The 12,762-nt window shown below is 43.6% G+C and overlaps 1 protein-coding gene across 1 annotated transcript in view; it reads left to right on the plus strand.

The window, feature by feature from the left end:
* The window catches only part of POLA1 (DNA polymerase alpha 1, catalytic subunit), a 2,011,520-nt gene that overhangs the window by 245,699 nt on the left and 1,753,059 nt on the right, over positions 1–12,762 (plus strand). Inside the window, exons 14-15 of the mRNA XM_085622423.1 lie at positions 8,768–8,906; positions 11,592–11,746. Of these exons, the coding sequence (XP_085478549.1) occupies positions 8,768–8,906; positions 11,592–11,746 (294 nt within the window). The remainder of the gene's footprint in view (positions 1–8,767; positions 8,907–11,591; positions 11,747–12,762) is intronic.

A 12,762-nucleotide genomic window follows, 5' to 3' on the forward strand; every position in this document is an offset into this window, starting at 1 on the left:
GGGGTAAGCCACTCCTCGTGCTTGCTCACAATATGCATTGGAAAGGTCTAGTGGTCAGTTGCCTTCTGTCTTTAGTACAGAGTTCTTGACTAGAGCTTAAACGGGTAACTTGTTAGGAACTGCTGCTTCTAGGAACATTAGTGGAATGAGAGCGACCTTTGCCAGACTTTCAGAAGGACCAGGGGCAAAGTCCATATTTCTCCTAAAGTCTGTGCTGTAATGGTGGTAAATATAGGTAACCCATAGGTCAGATGTGTAGTCGTAGATATAGCAGCCTCACCCTTCAGTTTCTGAAGGCACACCATCAACCCCTAAACCTAGATGTTGTAGGTGTTTCTGGGCAACTGGCTAGATTTGGTATCCAGTGCACATCTTTCCACTCAGCTTGACCTTAGTTGTTGGAGAGGATCAGATCTCTACTTCCAAGCAGCTGTGCAACAGCTCATTTGTGCAGGGGTTGGGGTGGTGTTTTGGTCATGAACAGAAATTTACAGGATGGGAAGCACCCACTCTGCCCAATAGCTACCACCATCTTGTGCAGCACTGTCCCTCTCTCTCCCCACCTCATGGACACCATTGTTCACGCATGTCCAAGACATTGAGGCGTAGGGCCCCAGTATTGGAGACTGACCATAACATTGCATTGTGGAAACTGGTAGACGATACTGCACAGAGGCACAGGTTAGAATACACATTGCAACCTGTTGAACCGGACATCCTTGGCCTGGTTTTCCACCCACTTTTGGCCTTCAGTCCTCCTTTTTTGCAGACTTAATTTTTGCTGGCCTTATGACTCTATGCCACTTCTTTGCAGTGCTTAAGTGTTTGTGGTCTCTCCCTAAAACATAGTAAAATTGGCTTACGCCCAGTTGGCACCTTTAATTTATTTGTAAGTCCCTAGGAAAGTGGCACTACATGTACCCGGGGCCAAAAAATGTAATGCTTCTAGTGGGCTGGCAGCACTCATTGTGCCAACTACTTAATTAGCCCTTTAAACATGTCTCAGGCCTTCCATTGTAGCCTGTGTACAGTTTAAACTGCCATTTTCACCTGGCAAAATAAGCCTTTTACCAGGCCTAAACCTTCCTGTTTAATAAATATCATCCCATAGCTCAAGGGGCAGTTTAGTTTGTTTAAAAAGCTACCTTTTACATGTCCTGATAGTGAAAAACTCTTAAACTCGTTTTTTTACTACTGCAAAGCCTACCTCTGCTGTAAGCTAACATTGGGTCACCTTATTAAATAGAATAAGTGATAACTTTCAGTTGGCAGCAAGTATGAATGTAGAGTTTGTCTAAACAATTGTAATTTAAAACCCTCGTTAATGTTAAAGTTGGATTTTAATTCACAATTCTGAAAATGCTCGTTTTATAAAGTTGACATATTCTGGTCTTAACCTTTTCGTGTCTGTGTCCTGCGTCACACGACTAGTTGTAGCTGGCAGTTCTTTGTGTATTGTTCCCAGACAGCAAGCCAAAGGGGGAATAGCTGCTGGCGTGATGGGCCATATTTGACTTGAAATGGGGTTGGAGCAGTCACCTACCACACTTGCACATCACAAAGACTCTGCCTGAACACACTCACAAAGGGTGTGACCCTAGTCTTTTGTGTTCCAAGACATGCTGGGGCCAGGGCAGGGAGGCCTCAAATTCCATGCACCTCCAGGGGTGGAACCCTCTAGAAACTCTTCCTAATTCAAAGCAAGCTCCAAGGATAAATTGTGGACCCTCAGACCCCACTCTTCAGTATACCTCTGGATCTGTGTAAGACTCAGGACTGCTGTGCTGTTCTGCTGCAAGGACTACTACCCTGCTGTTTGAGTAAGGAGGACTGATCTGCATTTTGAACCCAGAACCATGAGAGTGATTGTAGGAAGCTGGCTCTGTATATACTATCAAAACACAATGAACTTCTCGGGTCTGTCAAAGCTTGAAACTAGCAAAGAAAAGGAGGTAAAACTGTCTCTCCAGCAAAACCTAATCTGGGAGCGATCTTTTTTAGGACGAATGCCCTCACTCACCATAGGTGACATGCTTCATCATTTGGGCTTTCTCCTCCCAGTGGGAGAACCTAGTCCCATTGAGGGCTACGACCACCTCTCAGAGGTGGGAGCACTGGGATGTTTTTTTGTTATATATACAGCAAGTATGGATGCTAAAATCCCAAATGTCAGCAGTATAGTGATGAGGGTGCAGCGCAATACGTGAGTGAGAGGTGAATTAAAGCTACCTATTGCGGATGAAAAGGAGCTAAATTAGCTCATCTGGACTGGCAGGGGTAAAATGCAGTGCTACGCAGTATCTAATAAAACTGCTGGATTGAAAAGAGAGGTCAACCTGTTTCAGCCATTAGCCATCTAGCAAGTATGTCTGGCTTTCTTCAGGGCCAAAAAACAAAGCTGCTGCTGTGAAGTGAAGGGGAAGAAAAATAAATAATAAACTCTAATACAGAACCAGTAATCCTAGGTGAGATTCGGTATCACTGGAACTTATCCAGTTTTGTAGGACAAGTTAGCCCACCTCAACCTGGTCACAACTCAGGGAAGGGAGCCCCACTCTCTCCGTCGGTACACCGTTGTAGTACAGAAGTTGCAACCAAAGGCTCTGTATATACTATACCAAAGTGAGGTATAGTGTCCACAAGTTCCACTGGAACCCCAAAGGTAGGCAGAGTTAAAGTAGATCGAACCTTACTCTCTATTTGTGGTATTATGGACGAGCAGTAAGGCTTTATCAGAGGGCAGTGTTAAGCATTTGTTGTACACACTCAATCAGCAAATGATTGCCCACTCTCAAAGACTGAACGCAGGCCAATTTTGCTTGTATAAAAATATTTTTAGTTATTTTATTTCCTAGAACCAAGCAAGCCTGGCACAGGTAAGTGATTTATACTTTGCAGTAATAATACAGTTTGAATTGCAGTTGCATGTATACTTTGGTTTGATTACAGTAGAATTACTAGTAATGCGATGCTTAGATATATTGTACATATACTTTGTATTGGGTTTTCAATAGAATGTCAAGTAGCTTCTTTACAGATTACTTTTCTTACACAGTGTAGCATACCAGGATACTGCACTGGGACATTTTTCCTGTAAATGGGTAAGTAAAAGCGTTTTGGTTATTTGGTTAGTGTTAAAGAGACTTTAATAGATTTTCCAACTCCACACACTTAAAACTTTTTCACAGAAAACAGTCCGTGTTATCCTATGGGGAGGAAATAGTGTTATCGGTTAACAGGTAAGTACTTTGTTGTGGGAGTTGGGTTTCTGGGGTTAGACTCGTGGGGTGGGTGAGACATGGGGGGGGGGGGTGTCCCCCCCCCCAAGGTCAAGGATGCACTCTTGTTACACCCTCAGCGGCACTAGAGCGGCTGGGTGCAGAGTGCTGAAGCCCAATGTTATCCGATGAGGGATAGGGGGCCTCCGGTTGGTGGCTGCTCATGTGCAGGCCACAAGGTTGTGGGAGCAAAGCTTCTGGACGTAAGCTCTGGGCAAAGGGGGGTTCAAGCTAGCACCAAAGGTAACCCTCTCAGGCACTAGGGCGGCCAGGTGCAGGGTACTGGCTTGTCATTGGATTCCCTGTTACTTTCAATGGGGAGTCTCCGGTTTGCAAACACACTGCAGGCTGTGGTACGAAGGTCTCCTGGGTGCCATCACCACTTGGAGAGGTAAGTTGGGATGCTGGGGGTTGGCTAGACACCGTCGGTTGGGCCACCCAAGGCCTTGGGGCGTCTGGTGCAGGGGTGTCTTTTAGGGTTGGATCTTATCGGCTCCTGGTCGCGGTTGGGGGGGGGGGGGGGGGGGTGACCTTCTGGATTGAGGCTGCAGGCGCCGGTTGGAGGCTTGTCAGGGATCACTGGATCTCAGGTCAGGATCGCCGGGGAGACCTTGTGGTGTAGGGCCACTGGAACTCTGGCTGTGAGTGACTGGTGCAGACTTTCGGATTTCCTGGGGCTGGAGTCTGTTGGTGAACAAATTCGGTGTTCACCAACAGAGTCCTTTCTTTGGAAGGCAGGGCAGGTCCTCGGGGTTCTTGAGGTTGCTGGCTACAGGACACACCGGAATTTCGCTTCTACAGGTTCGAGGTGGGGGATAGGCCGGTAGGGCTGAGGCCAAGTCAGTGGGCATCTTCCTCTTCTTAGCTTCGGCATGGCTGTTCAGTCCTCCTCCTTGTAGTTTGTCTGAGGAGGCAAGGTTCAGGGGTTTCCCTAAATACTAGATTTAGGGGTGTTACAGGTAAGTAAAGGTTGGGACCAATGAGTCCCTTCCCTGGGGTGAGTACATCCCCCCCTATTATGCCACCCTCCACTGGGAGGGTGGCATATGCCTCACTCTGGTTGGCTGGGTCCCCCATCTGCAAGATGGCAGGGACTGAGAGTTGTTCTTCACCTCTCCTCCCCCCACCTGAGGGGTGGGGTTGGCAAAGGTGGGCACACCTCTATTCCTTACTTGTTTTTCCCTCTCATTCTCCCGCCCAAAGTGGGGGTCAGAACCGGGGAGGGGGCAAGTTCCTGAAAGCAGCAACAGGCCTTGGTACGCTCACAAAGGCGGCAATCCTTTGAAGCTGCCCATCCTGGGGGAGGTGGCTTGGCACCTGGTCCCAGGATGTGCATTGTTTCGGACCACGAGAGCAGCCGCCTCTCCACCCAGGGGTCCAGAAACAGGTCTGGTGGTGGCAGCTGGCGAGCAGCCACTCAGCCTGGACACTAGTGGTAGGTCGTTTTTCTGGGGGCATCTCTAAGATGCCCTGTGTGCCCGTTCCATTAAATCCCACACAGGCATCCGTGTGGGTTTAATGTGCTGAGAAGTTTGATACCAAACTATTCAGTTTTCAGTACAGCCATTATGGTACTGTGGAGTTCGTAATGACAAACTCACAGCACCATATTTTCTTAATGGCATTACTGCACTTACAATGTCTAAGAATTGGCTTAGACACTGCAGGGTCAAAGGGCTCATGCACCTGTACCCTCACCACTGGTATAGTGCACCCAGCTAGAGAGGTGGCTGATCTATGCCAGGGCAGTGGGTTTTAGGCATGGCACAGAGGAATGTGTGCCATGTCGACTCTTCACTTTGTTCTGCACCAAAATATGCAGCCTGCAAAGGCAGTGAGTGAGTGTAGGGCCTCTAAGGGTGGCAAAGTAAGTGCTGCAGTGCTTAGAGGCCTTCCCTGGTCACAGTGCCCTGGGTACCTGTGGTACCATTTACCAGGAACTGACCTGTGGCCAGAGTGCCAATTGGGTTTGGTCTTCAATGCAGTTCTAGGGAAAGCGCATAGGCTTTGGGTACCTGATTGGCAGGAGCCCAGGGCACACTCAGTCAAAGTACATCAGCAGTTCAGCAAAAAGTGGGGGCAAGGATGCCAAAAGAGGGCACTTTTTAACAGTGATTCCAAGCGTTAGTTAGCTGGCCTACTGACTATCGCCTCGGGGGCCGAAAAGGATCCAACTCTCTTGAACCCTGCACCTGGACTCACCGTGCTGTGAATTCAAACTACCCCCCCCCCCCCCGTGGTGCCCCTCCCATCTTTGACTCTAAAAAATTGCCTTGCCAGCCCAGCTGCGGTCTTCAACAAATACGGCATGAAGTCGCAGCAAGCATCGCTGCAGTTACAACCTTCATCAGAACTGGCATGGAGTCCCACAGAGCATCTCCACACAGCTGCCAGCCTCAATGGAATCGACGCAAAGCCTCGCTGCACAGCTTCATCTGACCCGATTCAGTGCAACACAACCTGATGCAGGATCTCTCATTACAGACCTCGCACCTTCTCTGAGCTTACATTGGACGATGTGAAGCCTCTTGTCCCAGTCCAGCGCGACTAGATAACCACAGTTTGCGTGTTATGCTTTTATGCACTACCTTTACCAAAATATTTGAAATTGCATACCTCTGGTTTTACTGATTATTTTTATAAGACCAAAAAGGAAAAAAAACAGAGTGAACTTTTATAACTTAAGTTGGGGTGAGATTTTTCTTGTGGTGTTTTCACTTTATTTCTGTTTATGTGCTGGATAAATACTTTACACATTGCCTTTAAGTTAAGCCTGACTGCTTTGTGCCAAACTACCAAAGGGTTAAGCACAGGTTAATTTGGGGTCTAATGTGTTTCACCCTGACCCCCCCCCCACCCCAACCAATAAACCAATTTCTTGCACCACCACTCTGTCTCTAACTGGGTAGAGAGGGCTGTAGCCGCTCACAAAGAGGGTTGCATTTTGGGTGCCCCTTAGATATCTGACCTCAGGTCTCAAAAGAGTGAAGCAGGAATACCTCCTCCATAGTTGCACTATAATTGAGCTAATGGGGGAAACACACAGGACTATCGAATTTTAAAAGGGCAGTGCAGCACAGCTTTACAAAGCTGTGTAGAGGACTTTAGTTCTAAACCAAGTCAAGTTAAGCTTTTGGTTGGATTACCCATCGCAGACTTGTGAATAAGCTCTCCTAAGATGATACAAAATCTTTTTGCACATAGCTTGTGTGCTGGCACACAACATTGATAAATAATGGAGAATAGAAGTGTGTTGATGAGTTGAATAGTGGTATAAAATTCCACTATGATCCTACCTACACCTCTGATATGGGTACCCAATGCACAATCATCTATAATCTTTGTACCCAAATTTTTTGGGAGGTTCTGAGAGAAGATATTATTTCTTGTGGTCATACTTCAGTCTTCACCTCCAGTCACTCAGGGCAACTTAATATCCCCTCCTCCAAATATCAGATTGGTTGCTATGTTTTGCTGCCTTCCTCTGACTTAGCTTTGTCTCAAGAGGATTGTGCTCCACACTTGACACTTTATGCAGATCTTGCGAAGTAAATCCTCATTTTGTGGGATTTCTTTTCATTTCATACTTTTGGAATTGTTGCCTCACTCCCTTCAACACTAATATGAGCATCTGTTTGTATATAGCCTTTTCATCTGGATGGAATATTTCCTTACACTTTTGTGGCACACATGTTTCTAAATATTAGCTTGTTTGATCAGGTGTTGATTTTGTACACTTGTTTAATTTGTTTTCATTGTCTGCTGTCCTTTTTTGTTTCCCTTTGTTCCTTTTGACAGTCTGGTCACTTTGGGGTTTTATCTTGTTCTTCACCTAGCACATTAGACTGCTTTTCCTGTGTGTGATTAATTTCTTTACCACTGCTTCAGCTTGATTTAAGGTCAAATAGATGAAGGGTGGGAACACACTGCCTCGCATCCCACCACTCAACCCCAGTGCATCATGGTAATGTGCACGTAAAACACTTCAGTATTAGTAGTTAATATTTCTGGATTAATTTCTTCATTGGTAGAGAACAAGTCGTTTTGGGGTGCTAGAATTGTTGCCCAAAGTCTTCTCAGGTCTCTACCCTTCACTGGGTGCAGGTGCATCAAACAAGCGTGTCAGTGCAGTAACTCAAAGGAGTTTTTTTTCCAACAGGAGGAGGGTGGGAGCACACTGCTTCACATCCCAGTGCTCAATGTGCCCCATTGAATCCTAGTAAATGTGCATGATAACACTTCAGTAGTAGTCTTAATTATTCACCCGTGTTGGTGCAGCCTGTGTTGTGTAACTCTAGATCGCGTGTTTCTGGTTTCATTCCTTGCTCAGTAGAGAGCAGCAAGTCGTTTTGGGGCTGCTGGAAACGTTATCCAAAGTCTTCTCAGGTCTATACCACTCACTGGATGCAGGTGCATCAGTCAGAGCTAATCAGCTCAGTAGCCCAAGGGAGCCCTTTCAAACAGGAGTGTGGGAGCTCACTGCCTTGCATACCAGCACATTTTGCAATTATGCAGTGGGGCATACTGAGTGCTGGAATGTGAGGCAGTTTGCTCCCACCCCCTTTTTTATTTTTTCATGTAAGTTCACCTTTGGATCTCCTTCTGATTTTCTGTGGTTTCTGTCACTTGTCATAGATGTCTTGACCTCAGAGTTATGCACATTTGGGTTCTTTGGTGTTTGGACAGGTTTGTTCTGGAGATTAATAAATTACTTTTATCTAGCTTTAGATCTCCAATGTAGCTATCAATCCCTGCCCTGTAATCCATACCTCTAAATCTTTTATCGGAAACTATATTATTGTCTTGGTACTTCAAAATGGTTAATCTCTCTGGTTATTGAAACTTGTCCTATGGGTCAATTACATTCTAGAGTTATTGATGCCAGAGGAACTAGTAATTTGAAGTTTTTTGGGGAGATCCATCCTTGGCAGCAAGGTGGTGTCTAAGCTTGATACTCTGCATAGCATACCCTATCTATATGTTTGAGATTTAAACTTCTTCCTAGTAAATATTTGAATATATAACTGTCCCATTTGCTTTATCAGTTCAGCACTTTATTTGCTCTTTTTCATCTCAATTGTCTTGTTTGTTAAACTCTTCTTTTAAAGCACTAAGATATTTGTTAAGCAATTGAACAGAGAATCATTTGTTTTTGTCCGCACAAAAAGATACTTCAAATAAGAGTAAGAACCGAGAGATCATGCAGTTTGAAATGTCAACATTTTGTTGCCGTCTAACATACACAAGACTGGATGTGAAAAAGTTTCAAACTGTAAATTCCTATATTGCACCGCAAATGAGCATTCAGACTAAACAAAAACTTAAGGTGCAATTGAGTCTAGGTTATAATGCTTCGTTGATGTCTGCCACTGAGCTTCAAGTGAAACACTTGCCTCACTTGTTAACAAATCTCATATATGTTCTTATATAGTGCATTGTATTTTAAAACTTCTGAATACTTAATGCTATTCTTTTCTCTCTACCACCAGGCGGAATTGCCTCCGCTACCAAAGGACCTGAGTGGAGAGACTTTTTCACACGTCTTTGGAACAAACACTTCCAGTCTGGAACTTTTCCTACTAAGCCGGAAGATCAAAGGACCCTGCTGGCTAGAAATAAAAACCCCACGTAAGAATTTAAATAATTGTTGGAATTGTCACTCCCTATTTTTTAGTTGATTTTCTAATACTATCGTGATTCTGTGGTTCCCAGCTCATACCAAGCTGATAAAGCGCCATGCTACTGTGGAATAAGACTTCTTGATTTTCCTATTGTGCAGGGTTAATTTGATGGAGGAAGCACACATGAGGGAGAGAACTAGAAAAGGCATAACCTTTCCCGAAGTTTTGACTGAAAAAGAAGACATTGGTTCCCTAAATGTGAGCAGTAGAATGATCCAAATGACCCATTCCAAACTATCATACTGAGTACAAAGAGGCTGCGCTCCAGGGAAGAGTCCAGCACAAGAAAAGGATGACAATCCATGTAATAAGAAGGAAGTAAATCAAACTGACAAAGCCAACCAGTAGTAAGCAATCGGTGGGATGTAATCCCACTGTCAGTTCATAGTAGGCCTCTTGCAAACAGACAACTTGCACTGTCTTGTAGGGGAGAACTAAAATAGTTAAGTTAAAAATACAAGCCATAATTTTCTATGTACAAATGTTTAACAGTTGTAATCCTTTGTAAGAAGCAAATAAACGGGTCAAATAACAGCAAGATTAGTATCTTTTGATCTCTAGCTTGTGTTTGGTTAAATTTAATAATGCTATAATAGCCCCAGTCACCTCTACAGACTGAGCTCTAGGAACATTGCTTTAGCAACATTACATTGTAACTGTATCTTAATATCAATCCCCTGTCAATATTGTAATGTCATATCATCTACATCCTTTGAATATCTGTACAATGTTAGTACCAACAATTTCGCTACCCTATAAACTGTTTGCTTATTTTTGTAGCCCTAAAGACAAAGGAAACCCTTTGCTTGTACAATCAATATTTAGATGAGAATAAACCAACAATATATAAGGTCACTATAATTGGGACTCAAATCTTAATCTGTCACCTATTTGTTTTCACAGGTACATAAGGCAGAATTTTACTGCCTGGTGTTATCATTGCCCAGCCAGACAATAATAGCGATTGATATATGGAGGGAACAATAGTTCATGCAGCCAGATCCCTCCTGCAACAGATCTTAAAAATTCTAGATACTATTGGACCAAATCCTTAAAGTAGGACAGATCGAAAAATTATGAAGCTTACATGTATGTGGTCAATAATGCGAACCTAGCCTAACGGCAGCAGAGGACACGCAAGTGCTGATTCTGGATATTTGCCAGGGTGCTAGAAGGGTGTCATTTAATAAGTTAATGAAGCTCTACTGCCTGAGCAGCCAGGTCCATCGAGAGAGGCACTTTGTCCCCTCGGTCTTGCAGGACCTTTTTTGCCTGAGCCACTTCACACAACCACCACCACGGTGACGCTGCTTTGGTAGCTGTTCAAATGTTGAGGAATCTGCAGTTTGAAGAATCCATCAGAACACGTTACTTGCCTTCAGTAACATTCTTTTGTGGATACTCTAACCACAGATTCCTCACCAACCCTCCATATTTTGAGAATTGGGCTCCTTCATCTGAAAAGGGCCCCAAATCTAAATATCTGCATACTGATCACAGCCAAACTTCTGATTGGCTCTGCGTTTTGGGGTGCAGACAGCCTGGAAGCCAGCTTACATTGGCACACATGGGTGGCTATTATATGCATCTCTGCACGCCACTTGTGGAGAGAAATGATATTGGCCCTGAGCTGCACAACGCCACCTACCCGTGTGCTCTTACTTCCTTTAGACCCCAAACCTCTATTGAGCACAGCAGATTATAGCGGCTCACATCCAAGTGCCCTGACTAAAACATGAGAAATTTGGTCCGCAAAAGCGACCACGATGGGGCAAAAAAAAAAAAACCTGTTACTCTCCTAGGCCTAGGTCCAAAATGTACTCTGCACATAAAGTAACATTGTATTAGTTTCAAAATAATGCAAGTCACTGATGTATTTATCGGTGTGTAAAGGTAATACTACTCCTTCAGTGAAACTGCCACCCGAGCTTTCATTATCCAGATATTTAATATGCTCAATGTAATGTTTTTCTACTGCGCATCCATAGCCTTTGTCTGAATTCATGACTGTACTGCACAAGCTTTGAAGCGTGCAAAGTAAAAAAAAAAACAAAAAAACATTTGATATATTTAACTTTATTTTTGAACCTTGGATATTATAAATTGTCTTGCAGACCTGTGGATCTAACTGCAAGAGAAAACATACCAGTGTGGTGTTCCCTCAAATTTTCCATTCGAGTTCCAAATAATACTAAATGTTCCAATTATGATATGGTGAAGGAAGTTAAAAATAAATCCTGTCAAAATATTCTACCCATCCATATTTATAAAACAAGAATTTACCCAAGATAATGTTGACTGTTGTAGCTGCTCAACATATGAAGAGGTTACAAAGTAGTAGACCTTGAAATCTGAGACGTCCTTCAGCGTTACGATGCCTTAATAGTTTTCTTCTGCTCAACAGACACTTTTAAAAAATATTAGATCGCCAAATCATAGAGTGAAGAATCCAGATGTTTTTTAAAAAATGAAGTATTGTGGTCTTTGGATTCAGGTCAATTGTATTTATTTTGTATAGTAAAAAACAATATTAAATTAATAATAAAAAATATAAGCAATAGCTGTTGTGTATATTTAACTTTAAGTTGCCTTGTATTTACTAGCCACCCCTTCATTTGCCTTTTTTCCGTAGAGCTCTCCAGTCAACCAGTAAGTTGGTGTAAGGTGGAAGCTGTGGCACTCAAGCCAGACCTAGTCAGTGTGGTGAAGGATCTCCCACCACCTCCTCTTGTGGTCTTGGCCCTCAGCATGAAGACTGTGCAGAATGTGAAGACTCACCAGAATGAGGTGAATAGTGCAGTCCATCGGTGGTGATAAAAAATGCAATTATCTATGCATAGGTTCTGCTTTTTCATTTAAAAAAGGAATAGCTTCTTTGTGACTTCACTGAGCTGACAATTATTAGTTCTGGGTGACTAATAGGGGATGGGTGACTGACAGGTTGTGCTGTGTTTGAGTGTTGGCCCAGCAGATAAGGCATATTTGTGTGTGAGCTAAATTTCCTTTATGGTCACATACTGGCATTTATCTCCATCCAATGGATCCTACCCTGACATCTACCTGCATTTTCTAAAAAAATAAAATAAAAAGTGATCATGCTACCTGAACAATAGTAAGTGGTTAGACTTATTGCAAGCATTCCGCCCATCACCTTTTGTGTTGGTTTTAACGCCCTAAGAGGCCAAGAGTATGCACAGATGTGGGTTCCTTGCTCAATGTGCTATCGAACCCGCACTACCCCCACTTAAAAGTCCCAATCTGGGTAAAACCGGTCTTGAGTTGCTTGTATTATAGTTCAGGGAGGATCGAAGTGGAAGGAAGTGCAAGTCTAATGGGGACAAAAGTGAGATTTTATTTTTTTCCAGCTTGAAGTTTAATAAAAGGAAAAAGCTTCAATTAGGGTTTTCATCATGCATAAAACAAATATAGTAAATCACATTTAACAGGCAATGTACACATTTCAGGATGACATCACCTGGAGCAATATATTTTCTCCTTTTATTCAGCGCACAAGGCTTTGCACTGAGACATTTGTCAAACTTTTTTATCTAAGTCCCTGAAGGACAGGGAGAGGAAGTTGGCACTGGACATTTTGGAAATGAAGAAAAAATACCCTCCTGCTAAGGGACATGCCCCCTCATCTAGGATGATTCAGTGTAATGTGCTCAATCAAGCACTTAAACGAAGACAGCACAACAACGAAAACATGTAGAGTTCCAGAGTTAAGCTTGCTATCTATAGAGCCTGCAGCCATCTACTTCACAGGAAATCAAACTGGAGCTACCTCTGTAAAACATTTCAAG

Source organism: Triturus cristatus, chromosome 8 (assembly GCF_964204655.1).
Source record: "Triturus cristatus chromosome 8, aTriCri1.1, whole genome shotgun sequence".
In the NCBI taxonomy this organism is placed as follows: Eukaryota; Metazoa; Chordata; class Amphibia; order Caudata; family Salamandridae; genus Triturus; species Triturus cristatus.